The 15,976-nt window shown below is 48.7% G+C and overlaps 1 protein-coding gene across 1 annotated transcript in view; it reads right to left on the bottom strand.

Moving 5' to 3' along the window:
* The window catches only part of PLCB2 (phospholipase C beta 2), a 46,839-nt gene that overhangs the window by 16,401 nt on the left and 14,462 nt on the right, over nt 1–15,976 (bottom strand). The window contains exons 4-18 of the mRNA XM_014940720.1: nt 14,839–14,979; nt 14,325–14,404; nt 13,628–13,681; nt 11,856–11,931; nt 10,984–11,084; nt 10,119–10,285; nt 9,777–9,923; nt 8,918–9,075; nt 6,061–6,143; nt 5,278–5,362; nt 3,750–3,921; nt 2,831–2,928; nt 2,021–2,117; nt 1,046–1,130; nt 504–628 (exon numbers count right to left, since the gene is read on the bottom strand). Of these exons, the coding sequence (XP_014796206.1) occupies nt 504–628; nt 1,046–1,130; nt 2,021–2,117; nt 2,831–2,928; nt 3,750–3,921; nt 5,278–5,362; nt 6,061–6,143; nt 8,918–9,075; nt 9,777–9,923; nt 10,119–10,285; nt 10,984–11,084; nt 11,856–11,931; nt 13,628–13,681; nt 14,325–14,404; nt 14,839–14,979 (1,669 nt within the window). The remainder of the gene's footprint in view (nt 1–503; nt 629–1,045; nt 1,131–2,020; nt 2,118–2,830; nt 2,929–3,749; nt 3,922–5,277; nt 5,363–6,060; nt 6,144–8,917; nt 9,076–9,776; nt 9,924–10,118; nt 10,286–10,983; nt 11,085–11,855; nt 11,932–13,627; nt 13,682–14,324; nt 14,405–14,838; nt 14,980–15,976) is intronic.

Consider the following 15,976-nt stretch of genomic DNA (forward strand, 5'->3'; position numbering starts at 1 on the left):
GTCTCCTACACTCTCTATACATAAGACACAGAGGAAGAAGGGTGAAGAATAGCTTTCTCTGGAGGCTTTTCTTTGTCTCCTTCCCATGCTAGATGTGCAGCAAGGCCCTTCGACCCTGTTTGGGTCAAAGTATTGGCAATAACAGCAGAGACACCAGTCCTGTAGGCAGATGGAGCTCTGCCCGCTGCCTCACAAAAGGGGAAGCAGCCCAGGGGAAGTGGGAGCTTCTGATGCATCGTGCACATTATTTAGTCTGACATCACGTGTGGGACAGCCAGAGATGGCACCAGACACCGGGTGATGGCAAATCCACGTATGTGTGTATGCACAAGTGTGTAGGACCAGACACAGGTCTGTGCTGGGCCTAGAAAAGTGCTTTTGGTCTGTGGGAGACGGAGAATAAAATAAGGCTGTTTTCAGGGAAACAGCAGCGGAGGAAGAGACGATGAAGATGAGCACACAGCATCACCCCCTCAGAAGCCGGAGGACAAGGTGACACTCACCCATGGTCTGGAAGTTAAGTGCCACCATCTGACAGCCAACATTCCAGAACATCTGGGGCATGTAATTGGAGGAGTCCATGCGGGTGCCTTTGGGGTAAATCCGGCTCATCTGTCGCTTGTTGTATCTACAGTTGATCTATAGGAAACAAGTCCGGAGAGCTCCTTGTGTACCCTGGGGCTACCTCACATATTCTGATCATGAAAGTTGTTTAAGCTCTGCTACTGAATGCTCAGAGCCTTCCAGACAAGAAGAAAGAGAGGCCCTGGCAACAACAGCCTCCTTTCCCACACCCTTTCCACTGAAGGACAAGCATCTGGTGTTCACTAGAGCAGGACACATCCCATGAATCTCTGTGCACAGCCCCCACAGCCACCCCAGAAGATCCCGTGTCCCACCTGCAGGCTTTATATCTCTGATGAAGAGTTTACCAGCTCCTGAAACCAGAGGCCAGTTGGCTGTGTCTCAGTCTTACCCAGATGTCAGGTTAGCTCTGATATTCCCTACAACCAACTGCGTGGGACAAAGGCTGCCAAAAGGATACTCCACAAACTGCATGGGGAACTTGGTTAGTAGATCGTAAGCTTTCATCTCTGTGAAGGAAGAGATGACGTAACTCCGGTTCTTCTCTAGAAACAGAAGGTAAGAAAGCATTTAGAAGAAAGACATGAACAGCCCCAATTGCATGGGAGGAGCCTGATGGACCCAAGAAGCACTTGGCCTGTTTACTCCCACCTTCTGCCAGGTACAGGTTTCTATCAAGATAATTTACCTTTCTCTGGTCCCTTGAAAAGAGACTCAAGAATAATACTCCATAAAAGGTGATTTATTTTTACCAGGGAGACAATGGTTGTGCACTACAGGACAGGAACTCAATGGAGTACAGACAGGATGGGCTCACAAAGCTTAAATGGCAATAACTTTGTCCATCTCTTTCTGGATTTCAGTGCCATTTAGAGAATAGCTCCTGCCCGGAATTTTAGTTCCATGTAAATCCAAATATTCAGTCTTACACAAAGATCTTTGTCAAGTTTCCTCTTCTTCACTCCATTATTTTTTTCTTTTTCTTTTCTTTCTTTCACCAAACCAGCTCACTCAAAGCTAGACCCAAATGTGGGAACTGTTTAGAGGAACCTATTGTGTCTAAAGAAATTGCGTGCATTTTCAGTGTTTGAGCTCTTTGTCTGTCCAGTCACCGCAGAAGAGGAAGGCCAGTCGTGTATGTTAAGAAAAACTGGGCTCCTCCCTGAGCACATCCAGAGAGATGGCACTGCCCTCTGGGCTGTTTCTCTTTGTCCTCACCCGTGTATCTGGGAGCAGGATCTGACATAGCCCTGGCTTCTCCTCACCAACCCCCTACTGCAGGGAGGAGGACAGAAGGGAAGCGGTCGAGAGAACACAACAGCAAAGGGGTGAAAGCAAGTCACCCAGGCAGGGGGAGAACAGCAGCATCTGAAAGCCCTGCTCTCCCAGCTGAACAGAAATACTTGGGATTCTGAAAGGCCTGAGTTTGACTTACGGGCAGAGACTTCAAAGGAGTCAAATTTGATGGGCTGTATGTAATTAACTAGGCTGGACATTTCCTCGTACGCCGTCACTTCCAAACCAGCAGTGCCCTGAGTAGAAAACAAAACCCAAGAGAAGACACATGGAGAGACCTTTCCTAGAGATGAAACAAGGCACACTTGGGCTTCACAATCAGAAGAGCACACCAGTTTCTTTGGCTTCCTGGTCCTACAGTTACACTGTGGGCAGCGTAGTCGGGGCACAGAGTTTCTAAGTAGCTTGGAAAAAACTGGAACTGAGGCATATGGAGAGGTATCGGTAGGTAAGAAGCCCAGGACCTTGTTAACCTCTCAAGGCATGGAGTCTGGGACAAACTGGGGTCATTGTTTTCCCTTCTCTCTGAGCGATACTGGGAAGAGGAAAATAGGAAATGGATTTTTTTTATTCAAGGGAACGCAGATCTCCTCCTTCCCCCTTCAGCAGCAGCACTTCATGTTTCGGTAGCAACTTTTATCAGACGAAGGCTAAGCGTCTCCAAACACCCTGGAGGCAAACAGTTATCTCCAAATCATGCAGAATATCAAAGGCAGAGTCAGAAATAAGAACTCTTCTGCCATATTCTCTATGTGAACATCATTTCTCTTACTCAGTTTCCCTGACAGAAGTCCTGTTGTCACAGGAGAAGGAAAGCCCCAACTGGTCACAGCACTCTTCATTCCCCTTTGCACTTTGGGTTCATCTCAATTCAATGCAGTGAGGCCCCAGAGAAAACTGAAGGCCAGAAAAAAACCCAGAAAAGGAACAGAAACATCAGTGACAGTACCTCATCTGACTGCATCTTTTTAATTTCCTCTTCATCCAGGTTTCCGAGATGTTCATCCTCTTCCTCTGGTTCTTCTTCAGCCACATCACCTGCCCAGACTAACACACAGAGCCCACATCAGCAGCACGGATCAGTAACACACCGAGACAAGATGTTGCAGATTCCTAGCAATGGGGAGCTCTGCAAAACCTCACAATCAAGTCATGCAGGAACAAGAAGTGGAAGAATCATACAATTTTATTAGCCAAATCCAAATACGGAGCAGCCCACTCTGCACTAGCACACTCAAGAGACCAAACCATTCCTCCTGCAGAATTCCCTCACACCCCAAGAGTGACAATCACAGTGCTCTTTTCCCCACCCAGGTCGCACACATTCATGGCAGTAAATGTCCATTTCTAGGTGCTCTGTGGTGGCACTCACCTTGTCTTCATATGGCTTCATGTGTTCCTACCATCACAGGGACTGAAAATTCACTGTTCTACCACAGGGTCCCTGCCCCAAGAGGTGAAGGCCTCGAGACTGGAGGCTGAAGGTTCTATAAACCTTCAAGAACCTCACGGTGAAGAAATAGGCCATGGTGAATTTGTGTTTATCAGAGAGCTACCACCCTTCCATCAAGCCAATAGCCGGCGTGTATCAATGAATTCCCAACTCATGCAGCCATACAGCTCAGAGTAGGCACAAGAGTTGCCTGATGGGCAGGGCGTAAGATGATTGTCTCTTTCAGTTGGGATGAAGGGTTTAAAAATATTCTGAAGATTTAATTTCTCTTCGAAGCTTATGCTGCTCCTTGAGATAACCGGATTAATGACTAGTATCGGCTTGCCTCAAGGTAGTATTGGGTGATTTGGAAGGTCTCCAGTGGGCCAGACTCGCTCATCTGGCTGTACTAGTCCCGTCTTCCCTTCAGACATACCAGTATCCTCAGCATCCATTGGCATTGGCTGCTCAGTGATTTCTGGTTCCACATTCCTCCCTTTCTTCAAAGAGTTCTGTCTCTTCCCAGATACAGATTGCTTCTTTTTGTTCTTAATCAAGATTTTCCCTAAGAGATCCTTAGGACTTGGCAAAGGAACTCCTGGCTTCAGCTGCAACAGATAAACTTCATCGTGAATATTCATCACAAAGACAGAATTCAAACACTCGTCTCTCCTGTCCCTCCCAGTACCATTCCCCTGGCCATTTACTGGAGCGTGGACACATCTCTCTCCCACTATATTCCTTAATTTCTCCATCTGCCAGCGTTCCCCACTATATCTATGGCATTATTTTTTTCCTAAGCCTTCACCTTTGGTTTCAGACCAGCATTTTGCACCTCTCGGCCCTCTCATGTTCTGCTGCCTGCACATGCCACGCTGTTCCCAGCCACCCAGCTAAAAAACCATCTCCATGGCCTGAAGGCACCCACACACCTCTGGCTTTCACATCCCACCTTCTTCTCTCATTACCCCAAGGCTCAGTCCTGGAGCAGCACTCAGGCCTTATTTAAACACTCTGCCTGCAGCAGATTTGAGAGAAAGATCCCAGAGTAGGTGGCTCGAGCCAGGGATGTGTGACTCAGATGCTTCCCAGCCTACACTCCCTGTACAGATAGCAACAGTCCTATTAATAATTTAGCTAATACCCCCCACTGTTTCTCCTCACACACATCCTCCTATTTCTCCCCACTGCCTGGACAAAGACACAGGTCTGGAGAGTGGACAATTGCCAACTTGCTCACTGCTTCCTTTCAGCTCTTCTTTTCATCTTAGTGCTTGAAAAGAGATGTTTGAACGGTGTGTCTCAGTGCCCCCCCTACTACATATCCCAAGGAACTGCCCAATGCTTTGCAGAACACAGGCACTGCCCATTCTTTGTAAATCTGTGTCCCTTCCCAAGGCAGCTGAAGTAGCAGCGTGGATGGGGATCACCAAAGATGTCACCGTGTCCACAAAACAAAGCAGCTGTTGATTAGGGACAGGCAGATCAGAGCTTCACTCAGCTACTCTCGAGCACAGAGCCGTGCTTGTCACTGACCTGGAGGGAGTGTTTCCAGGTTGGTAACAGGAATTGAGAAGCACTGGTAGGAAGAGCCTGAAATGCTACTAAGCCCTTGTTCCTGTTTTTTTCCCAAACAAATGCTGGCAAACAGATTTGAAACAGTTCTGTGTATAGAAATACACTGACTCATCTTGGTACCACTGGTCCAGCTTGGTTACCCAGGGCTCAGTTTCCAGAGTCACTCAAGTCACAGAGTGGTAAATAAGAACAGAGTCAGGGAAGTGCTCAGGAAAACCTCTGAGACTGAGAGGTCTTCCCTCCACTTACAGCGTTGCTCACTTGTCCACGGCATCACCTTCTCTTTCACTGCCCTTATATCTGTTGTGGCATCTCCTGGCACCAGGAGTGACTGTTTTTTTTCAGAAAGACCTCTCCACCAACCTCCTCTCCCAGCTTCCACTTACTGGGTATTTTTCCAGTGGCTCTGTCAGCAGCATATCCCCAAAAATGGTTCGGCAGTACTCGGCCATCTTCGCCTGCTGCTTGGGCCTAAGGAACAAAGAGATGAAGCAGCAATGAACAGGAAAACAGATGCCAAATCCAGAGCTGAGCATAAACAACCATCACGAGATCCATGTGCTCTACCCAGAAAACCACCTTTGCCTTCACTCAGACAGCTATGTAGATCTTGAATCACAGGGTCACGGAATGGTTCAGGTTGGAAGGGACCTTAAAGCCCCCCCAGTCCCACTCCCTCCAGACCACACTTCCCACCACACCAAGCTCCAAGCCCTGTCCAACCTGGCCTTGAACCCCTCCAGGGATGGGGTAGCCACAGCTTCTCTGGGCAACCCAGATCTCAGTTCAATCTCCCCTCTTTCAGTGCTAAACCCTTTCCCCTCATCCTATGGCTCCCCTCCCTGATCAAGAGTCCCCCCCCAGGTTTCCTGTAGGTCCCCCTCAGGTACTGGACTTGAAGTCCCTTCTCAGGCCAACTCCCGTTTGTTCATACTCTGCCATCTCCAGCTAAAAGGCTGCACAACTGTGGTCACTCTCACTCTGTAGTCACTCTTATGGCTCATCTTTCAGCTCTGACCCACCTTCGGTTGCTTCAGAAATCTCAGTGGATGTTTCATTTCAGCTCAGGCCCTCACTGAGAACCCAGCAGCCCTTTTCCACACACTCTCTGCTCTGGACAACAGAGAACACAGTTGTCCCACATCTGGTCCCCGTCACCAGATACTCACGAGTCCACGTGGTTCTCAAAGGACAGGATGACAGGGTAGAGAGATGTTTTAAAAGCACTTTCTGCAATGGCCTCAATGGCATCCTAAAGGAGAAGCAACGTCAGAGAAAAGATTAGCATTCATTAATAGGAGCCATGCAGCTGATCTCCCACTGAACGGGCCCCCAAGATTCAGGTCTCAAAAATTATCATTGGCAGGGGCTTCTCTTTAAAGTAACTAATCTTCTCCCAGTCAGGAGGTGAGAAGCATCTTCTTTTTCATACCCGCCCAGATTTCCAGCTCCAGAGGATACAACGTGCAGCTAAACTTAATAGCTTGTGTACAAGAAAAGAATCTGAAGATGTAAGAGTATGAGCTTTTATTTTTCTTACACAGTTTAGCGTATACAGAAATGACTGTGCAATCACCTGGCCACACAGGCATGGCACTGCCACACACATTTTGAATTGGTAGAGAAAGCTGTATGCAGCACCAGATGAAACTGCTTCAAACTCTATTTATACTTCCCTCTGAACCTGTCTGATTTTCTACCATTTCACCTGCTTATAAATCCCTTCTGTCTAGCAGCAAACCGGAATGTTCAGCAACCAGCAGTGCTGACATTTCAAATGCAAATACCATGGAAACCTTCTCAGCATTAATGATATAAGAAAAAAAAAAATATCCTATTTTCCCCAAGCTCCTGTTAAACTGCCACAAACTTTCCACGATTTTATTTTCTGGTGCTGCTAATTGACAGGGTAAAGAAGTGTCATTTGCTCCTCTGCAATTACAGTCCCCTACTCCCCCCAAAATCCATGGTTCCATCCATGATCTTAGCCCGGAGGCTGCCACGGCTGCTCCTCCATGGACCGCTTGGACTTTGCTGAAATCTGCAAGGTTCAGAGGAGGGGAAGCTACAGAAAAAACTACTAAAAGGCCCCAGGCAATGGTGAAAAGGGAGAGAGGTGGAGAGGGAAAGATCTACATATTATGTAAAACTAAAACTCGGGCACATGCTGCGTTAACAGGTTATAATTTCCTTGAGGTACAGTCTCATGCTTTAGCAGAACTCTGCAATTACAGCGGCTACAGCTGTCATTATTTCTCCTGTTTTAGGGAACTGCTGTGCAGAAAGCAGCAGTAGTACTACAGGCTGCGGGAAATTACTGACACTGAGCATGACTATATCTCTGATCTTAAGGATTGGGTTTTTTTTTCCCCCCACATAAATATTTTAGTAGTAGTGAACTGGGGAAAATACATGGAATAAGAATAAATAGCTTTAAAAATAATCTAAAGTGCCTCTGCCTGTTGATAGCAGCTGTGCAAAGGAGTGCAGAAAAAATAAGTGTGATGCACTGATTTTTAACCTGCAAGCTCTTTGTAGCTGCTGTGGTTAAATGCCCTCTATTTCCAAGGGAGAAGCAGGCTTTGTGCTGTGCTTCTGAGTCCCGGGAGCCCAGTGCTCAGGGACACCATCCGCCCAGCACACCAGAGGGCAGCTGTAATTAGGAAGTAATTGAAACCTATTCCTCCAAAGCACCACCACGTGAGGCTGAGAGCCACAGAAACCTGCTGCAGCCCAGGGAGAAGATAAACTCATTTTAACCTTTTGTTGCCTAAAAGCCACCTTGTTTGTTTCTCTGATGTATGACGTACAACTATCCATACATTCACAGAATCCCACAATGATATGGGGCTGGAAGGGACCTCTGGAGATCATCTCCTCCAGCCCCCTGCCAAAACAGGTCCACCCGGAGCAGGTCCCACAGGAACGTGTCCAGGGGCGTTTGAATGTCTCCAGAGAAGGAGACTCCACCACCTCTCTGGGCAGCTTCTTCCAGGGCTCTGCCACCCTCAAAGTGAAGAAGTTCCTCCTCATGTTTAGGTGGAACTTCTTACATTCAAGTTTGTGCCCATTTCCTCTTGTCCTGTCCCTGGGCACCACTGGAAAAAGCCTGGCCCCATCCTCCTGACACTCACCCTTTCAGTATTTATAGGTGTTGATCAGATCCCCCCTCAGCCTTCTCTTCTCCAGAGAGAGACCCAAGTCCCTCAGCCTCTCCTCATCAGAGAGATGCTCCAGGCCCCTCATCATCTTTGTAGCCCTCTGCTGTCCCCTCTCCAGCAGTTCCCTGTCCTTCTGGAACTGGGGAGCCCAGAACTGGTCCCAGTGCTCCAGATGGGGCCTCCCAGGGCAGAGCAGAGGGGCAGGATGACCTCCCTCCACCTGCTGGTCACACTCTTCCTGATGCCCCCCAGGATGCCCTTGGCCTTCTTGGCCACAAGGGCCCATTGCTGGCTCCTGGGCATCCTGTTGTCCACCAGGACTACCAGGTCTTTCTCCTCAGAGCTGCTCTCCAGCAGGTCACCCCCAACCTGTCCCGGTGCAGGGGGTTATTCCTCCCCAGGTGCAGCACCCTACAATCGCCCTCGTTGAATGTCATCAGGTTCCTCTCTGCCCAGCTCTCCAAGTCTCTCTGTGTGGCAGCACAGCCTTCTGGTGTGTCAGCCACCCCTCCCAGTTCTGTGTCATCAGCAAAATCCACCATCCTTGTGCAACCTTCTGTTCATACATCCATCTTGCTACACAGCCCATCGCTCCTACCCCCGCATTTCCCTCATTCATTCATCTTCACCCAGCCAACAACCTCTCTCCAGGTCCTCCCACTCCACAAATGTACACAAACTCCAACCTATTGCCTATTTGCTCATCTTTCCTTCTATCCACACATTCATTCACTTGTCATCTTGCCATCAATCTTTTCCTCTCAAACACCCCTGCCCTTGGCCCATCCATCTGACAGCTCCCTCCTCAGAGATGAGTCTAAATCCAAGCAGGGGAAAGCGCGTACGGAGAAAACTCTTTCAGTACCTTGAAGAGGATCTCGGTTGTCATGGTGAAGCCGTGAGTGATGATGGGCTCCTCATCCGGGGGCCGGCCCTTCCAGCAGTCCAGCTCCACGCAGCGGCAGCCGGCCAGCAGCGTCTGGCGATACATTTCAGGAGAGGAGATGCCAGAGAACTGCCCCGCTGGAGGAGAGCAGAGGCTCCGCGTTAGCTCTTGGCGTGGGACAGTTTCCGCACAAACGGGAGCAACACAACTCTCTGCCACCCTCGAGCAGGTGTAGGTGGCAGGCTGGCAAGATGTTTTCCGTCACAGGGTGACATTTTTTCTTGACTCATTTAAGTGCCAAGCCCCTCAGAGCGCATTGGAGCCCTCAGCCCTCCAAACGTGAGGGCAGATACATCCACCCAACCGATTCTTCAGGTTGTTCAGCCTGAAGAAGAGGAGGCTCCGGGGAGACCTAATAGCAGCCTTCCAGTACCTGAAGGGAGCCTACAGGAAGGCTGGGGAGAACCTGTTTAGAAAGGCCTGCAGTGACAGGACGAGGGGCAATGGCTTCAAGCTGGAGGGGAACAGATTTAGACTGGAGATGAGGAGAGGGTTCTTCACTGGGAGGGTGGTGGAGCACTGGAACAGGTTGCCCAGGGAGGTGGTCAAGGCCCCTTCCCTGGAGATATTCAAGAAGAGTCTTGACGAGGCCCTGGGCAACCCGGTCTAGTTGGGGGTGTCCCTGCTGACTGCGGGGAGGTTGGACTAGATGACCTTTGGAGGTCCCTTCCAACCTGGACAATTCTATGATTCTATGATTGCCAGCCTCACTCATCCCCCCCCCGGGTGGTAGGACATCCGTGTTGGAGCGGAGGCAGACTCTGGAATTGCCCATTACCTGTTAAATACGTGTTGTGTGATGAGTTGATGAAGTAGTGTGAGAGCGGCTGGGTCATGTCCTGGTACAGCATCAATTTGTCCAGTGCTATCACATTGTTCTCAGGGCCACAGAGGAACCAGACCATCCCCTCTGGAGACAACTGCCCTATACGGAAAACAAAGCTGTTAATTGTACCAAAACCAAACTGTTCTGGTACCTCCTTGGTGGTGCACTGCAACACAGTGAGAGCTGCTTAGCACAATTGCTCCCCTGGGAAGGTCAGGGTAGCAGAAGGTGCCAGACCCCCTGCTATTTTCATGCTACCTCTCCAGCAAGCCTTTGGGGCTGAACAAGACTCACCTCTCTGGATGTTAATCCCGCTGGGCTCATACTTCTCTATCAGGCTCTGCACCTGCTCAGGTTTGGCTGGTGGGAAAAGGATGTCGTTGAGGCGTGAGTCTCGCTGCTTCTTGTTGATAAACTTTGCCAAGTGCTCCTTGGTCATGTAGGGCTTTGCTTTTAAATGGCTGAGGTGAAAATTACAGAGGAGCAGAGGTAAGGCCTTGTGCATTCCCCGGAAAACCTTTTCACAAGAGTGAGATTGGTCCTTCCTCAGGTTAGCAATGGGTGTCCACCTCTCTGGGCCCATCTCTGTTTTTCCTACGTTTCTTCCTGTAAACAACACCTCCCACTGTGACCTTTCTTCTTCCCAACTAACTCAGAACCATGAAGAGGTTGTGCCGAGGGGAGCACAATGCGTATTTTGAGCCTCTGACTTGAACTCTGAAGGGACCTGAATTTCAGAGCACACAATTGCTCGCCCCGTGAAATCAAGTCCATTTACGAAATCACAGATTCAGCTACTAGAGAAAAAAGTCACTGGCTGATGGGGAGGATGACCTTATTTTTCAGCCCTCAAGGATGGTTCTCACGCGGTACATGGCCTAGCCACAAGCAGTATCACGTTAGCACGATCTGGTGTTGAGCTGGAACCCACCTTCCTGATGGGGACAGTTAAAGAGTCCCTGCAGTGAGGCCTCATCCTTTTTATTCAGGCTTGAGTGAAAGTGTACAGTACACTGGCAATGTTTTCTGACCTGGGTTCTTGCCCATTAAGGTTTGAGATCAGACAAACCCTGCAGCATAGAAGCCCCTTGCCTCTCCTTTTTGCCTGTCTTTTGCCAGAGGAGATCAAGTTCTGTGCTGTGGCTTGAGGGGAACTTACTGTGAGGTAAAGATCTCATCGATCTCAGGCCGCGGGCACAGATTCATGAGGAAAGTTTTATACACGGTCTCAGGGAAGTCCTCTGGGTTGATGGCGTCATTCTGAGAATGCAAGAAGGTCATGTCAGTATCACAAACCTGTGATGGCTTTCACTTCTCCACTAAAAAGCGACTGGAACACTGGCAAGGTGCTCAGGGAATAAGAGATGAAGAAGAAGCACATAATGCCCTATTTCACTGAATTTCACTGAATTTCTAGAGTTGGAAGGGACCATAGAGATCATCTAGTCCAACTCCCCTGCTGAAGCAGGATTGCCTAGAGCTAGAGCATGTTACTCAGGAGCGCATCCAGGCGGGTCTTGAAAATCTCCAAGGAAGGGGACTCCACAACCTCCCTGGGCAGCCTGTTCCAGGGCTCTGTCACCCTCACCGTGAAGAAGTTTCTCCTCATATTTGAGTGGAAGTTATTTAATCTGTCCCTCGGTGATGCTTGTGTGATGATGGCATAAAGCTAGAGGTTGACACAGTGGTAGGAACTGTTAGAGGCCTGGATTGCACTCTCTGGGCTGGTAGAAGCACCAAGAACAAGCATCAGATCTGTTGTTTCAAAGAGCAGACAGTGGAACAGGAGAAGGGAAGGTGCTGCTTCCCGTGCCACCCAGTGCAAGTGGTGGAGTCACAAGCCTTTGCACTACAAGCAGTAAGAACTGATCCGAGCAGGCTGCAGCTAAGGCATGGCAGCAAGAGGTGAGAAAAGGTTCCACAGCAACTAGAGGCAACTGGGCTGATGATTTTTTCACAGCCAAGAGCATCAGCAATAAAAAGATTATTCTCAAACTTGGGAGACCTTCGGCTACGTAGTGAAACCCTTACCTTGCCCTTTGGAAGATGACAAGCACTCAGTGCTGCTTCCACCCTCTTCCTGTCAGCAGGAAACATCTGAAAAATACTGAGCAGACAGGGAAAGAAGGAATCACCACGATGCAGCAGGAGTGAGGTCTGACAGCCTGGGTTTGGGAGGCTGGGACCTGCAGCCAGAGTGCAGGACGCTCAAAACGCTCAGCGAAGGAGCCTGACAAGACTGTAAACATGAGCCAGAGAAGAAAGACTGTTTCTCCAAGGGAGTAACTCATGTACCGAGTCTTACTAACCTACAGTGGATTTTGTGACTGCTTTTACTGCCTTACTACAGAAGTTGTGTATTTCTGCTATGGACTCTAAAAACCCTGTCCCTAACTCCAAATCCCTCCTCACTGTCCTGCCCCTGCCCCTCTTGCGGTAGCAGCCTCGTGCCACGAATTCCCCAGGACACTCACCCCCCCCCAGGATGCTATTCCCTGTGGAAGCTGGCATTAGCGAGGAATAACTTTGTAGTCAAGACAACATTCGAAAAAAGCAAACAAACATTGTGCACATTCGCTGCTTTGTAAGAGTTTTCTGGAACCAAAGGCTTTCCACGAATTCAAGGAACAAACTCATTACACGGCACAGCAGCTGGCAGGCTACACGGTGGGAGCACACGAGTCTGCTGCTGCAGAAACCAAAGCTGCAGTTTAGGAAGCTGGGTACTGTTCTGCAGGGCAGAACCCCCTGGGTCAAGCCTTCAGCTTAAAGCAGCCTCTTTGCTGCCCTATGGAATAGCAACGAGAGCAGACCCCCCCTACTTTGAGAACACCCCAGCCAGCAGCAGCGAGGTCTCCTCCCCGGGTAAATTCAGGTGGCAGCTCTACTGAGCTCCTGGCACCACAGGTGGTGGTGGCCAGAAAGGGGAAGGAGAAGGGCCCGGTGGGTTGGCAGGGGGGGCAGCGCCGGGGGGAGCTGCACAGCACGACATGCAAACTCCCTGCGCTGCCTCCCCGGCTGCCCTTTGCAAGGCAAAAACTGCAGCGCCCTCGGGACGATTCAAAAGGGGATTTAAATGTCTAAGGAGAAAGCAGATGCTCAGTGGAATTTTCAGAAGAATTCAGACATGGAGTTTTTAAAGCCTTACATATGCCTGCACCTGGAGATGCTGAATAATTTTATAAATCTGGCTCTTAATCTGGACTATTTAATAGCGTAATGCTTTACACAGTAAAGCATTTTTAGCACTCCACAAGACAGGCCAGGGCATTGAGAAGAGGTACAGCCTGTACCAGATATTTTTTCTAGCTTATTTCAGAAGAATAAGCTGTTTTCTCTCTGCACTAACGCTACCTTGCTTGCATTTTAAAGATCAATTTAAAGCACTCTTCCCTAGTGTGAGTTATTCATTAAAGACCTATACATTTTTAAAAGCCCTTTGACGAATACACTGGTTTCTAACAGAATGAAATTCTGCTGGTTGGTGGTTTAGAAAACAAACAACAAAAAATGTTTATTGTCGAATAATGATCAACCATCCGGGAGCCCATTTAGCCAGCACAGACTTAATCTACAATCGTTATGGAATGTAACAGGCAGTAGGCAGTGTATTTATTACAGGTGATTAGCACTTGCCTAACACAGCACAAACCCAGAGGCAGAGGGGTCCAAAACCTCCCAGGGAATACCCACAAACGAACTACCTGCAGGTCCTTATCCTTAACACAAATTATGCACCCAAAAGGGAATTCAATGTGGCAGTGCTCTGACCAAGCACCCAATAAACCAAACCCCGTACTCACTTCCTGACAGGGATCTTTCCCTCTGCATTAAGCTGCATCTTCAGCTTCACCAGGCTGTGGAAAAAAAAAAACCACACAAGATTATGAAAATGCACTTGTACAATCTTAAAGGTCCTATTAAGTAAGGAAAAAGAAAAAAATATGCAATTGGGAAAACAATCTAACAGTTAACTGAAAATCAGGGTCCTACAGACCATCAGCTTAACCTCAGACAGAACCTGTTCCTGTTTCTTTGGAAGGAGAAGCAGGCAAGTTGTAAGAGCTTAAATATCAGAAAGATTCCACTGACATATAAGATCCAGATATGAGATAACGGTATCTCCTATCATTTATCACTCCTGAGCGATCCCAGGCTGCCAAGCAGACAATATCACAGAGCAAAGGGAAAGAGGCAGGACTTGGTTGGGGGGAGTTCTGTGACTGTGGTGGGGGACACAGCTGAGGCTCAGAATTTCAGTTTGTGCAATCCCACCTGTGTGTCTGACCAGCTCAAGTACTTCTGTGCCAGTCGGTTGTCACACAACATATGGCCTGACCACCAACCCCCTGCCCGTGCCCTGGGGCTCCCGAGCTGACACAGGACTTGTCTGGAGGCTGCCAAAGGACCTGGATGCTAAGAAGCCTTTTTGTTCTAGTACGGACAGAAAGGGCAGCACAGGAACGTTTCAAAGAACAACTTTTGTCAGAAATGACTTACATTTTCTCTAGGAAGGTGTATCGAGAAGCGTTGTAGGTGAGAGGATTCCGAACGATGGCCATGATATCCTCGGCCCAGCTCTGGGAACAAATGCACACACAAGGCAGAGGCAGTTGGGATTTATGGAACTGCACCAAGAAGTGCACAGCAACAGACACGGAAAGGGCATGGAACCATGGAATGGTTTGGGTTGGAAGGGACCTTAAAGCCCCCCCAGCCCCACCCCCTGCCCTGGGCAGGGACACCTCCCACCAGACCAGGTTGCTCCAAGCCCCCTCCAACCTGGCCTTGAACCCCTCCAGGGATGGGGCAGCCACAGCTTCTCTGGGCAACCTGGGCCAGGCTCTCACCACCCTCACACCAAACAAGTTCTTCCCCAGATCCACTCTAATTCTACCCCTTTTCAGTTTAAAAGTGTCACCCCTTGTCCTGTCACCACAGGACGTGGTGAAAATACCTGTTCTGATACTCTTAGGCTTCAAATCCCAACAACTGTGCCCTCAGGACTCAGTACCTTGCCAACATTCTCCTTATAGGAAACAAAGTTATGGAAAGTGAGGTCCACCATGTCAGGGCCAGACACAATAGTCAGAGTCTTCAGCAGGAAGGTGCTGTGAGGATAATCCAAGTTAAAAACCTCTCGGAGCTTCTGGCACTGCAAAAGAAACACAACAGATGGGGATAAGGGAGAATGAGGCAAACTGCACCTCAAAAAAAAACCAGAACCCAATCCAAACATTGACCCAAATTCACAGCAAGCTCTGCAAGGGTTCCAAAATTGTTTAATGTGATCCTCCTTTCCTTGGCTTTCCTTATTTTTCGTCTTTATTCTGGAGCCTGCATTACCCGGATCCTCCATGGAACAAGACATTGTGACTAACATCACTGCACAAACATGCTGGTTTGGTCTGAAAAAGTAAAAGTTGGGGACTGCTTGTAAAGAAGTTCCTTCTGAACCTTCAGCCTGAACTTGCAGACAAGCAGGTAAGGATTTGCCCTGCTCGTACCAGAGGTGCGTGACCAGGTTATTGCAGCCATCGGTTGTCAAACCACACACTAAGAAGGTCTTTCAGATTAGTGTGATACCTTTTGCTATAACCAGCCTCCTCCACAAGATGTTGCTTAGGGCCCAGGAGGTCTACCAGCCTCCAACCCCGTTACTGGAGGGATGGGCTCTCTCCATCCAAGTCCCATTTTCTGCCAGTTGTCAATTGCTAGAAGTGGTTTTTTCCACAGCAATTGCAGTATCCTACAGCGATGGCTCACCAGAGATTTGTTTTGTTAAGTATAAGGCTCATCTGATTAGTCATGCTTGGATTTCATCACCATATGAAAGTATTTATAGAGTCTCTTTAAATTATTTAGCATTTTCTGCATTCCTACGTAAGGCGTCACTAAGCCAAGGTATCCTGGAGTTGGACTGACAGTCACTATTTATAATGTGAGGATAAAATCCCCACGTCCTAGAATAAAGTGCAGCAATTCATTATCCAAAGCACAGGATAAACTCCTACCAAAGCAAAGAGGGAGGCTGGGATTGTTAGTGGAGCAGCTCAGACTCAGAATTTAACCGGAGCTGGAATCTGAGCTCTCGCTGTAGGCACAAACCTGTGGTTTGAGACATGGCTGAGTTACTGCTTTTCAACAAGTTA

Source organism: Calidris pugnax, unplaced genomic scaffold (assembly GCF_001431845.1).
Source record: "Calidris pugnax isolate Ruff unplaced genomic scaffold, ASM143184v1 scaffold98, whole genome shotgun sequence".
Classification (NCBI taxonomy): Eukaryota; Metazoa; Chordata; class Aves; order Charadriiformes; family Scolopacidae; genus Calidris; species Calidris pugnax.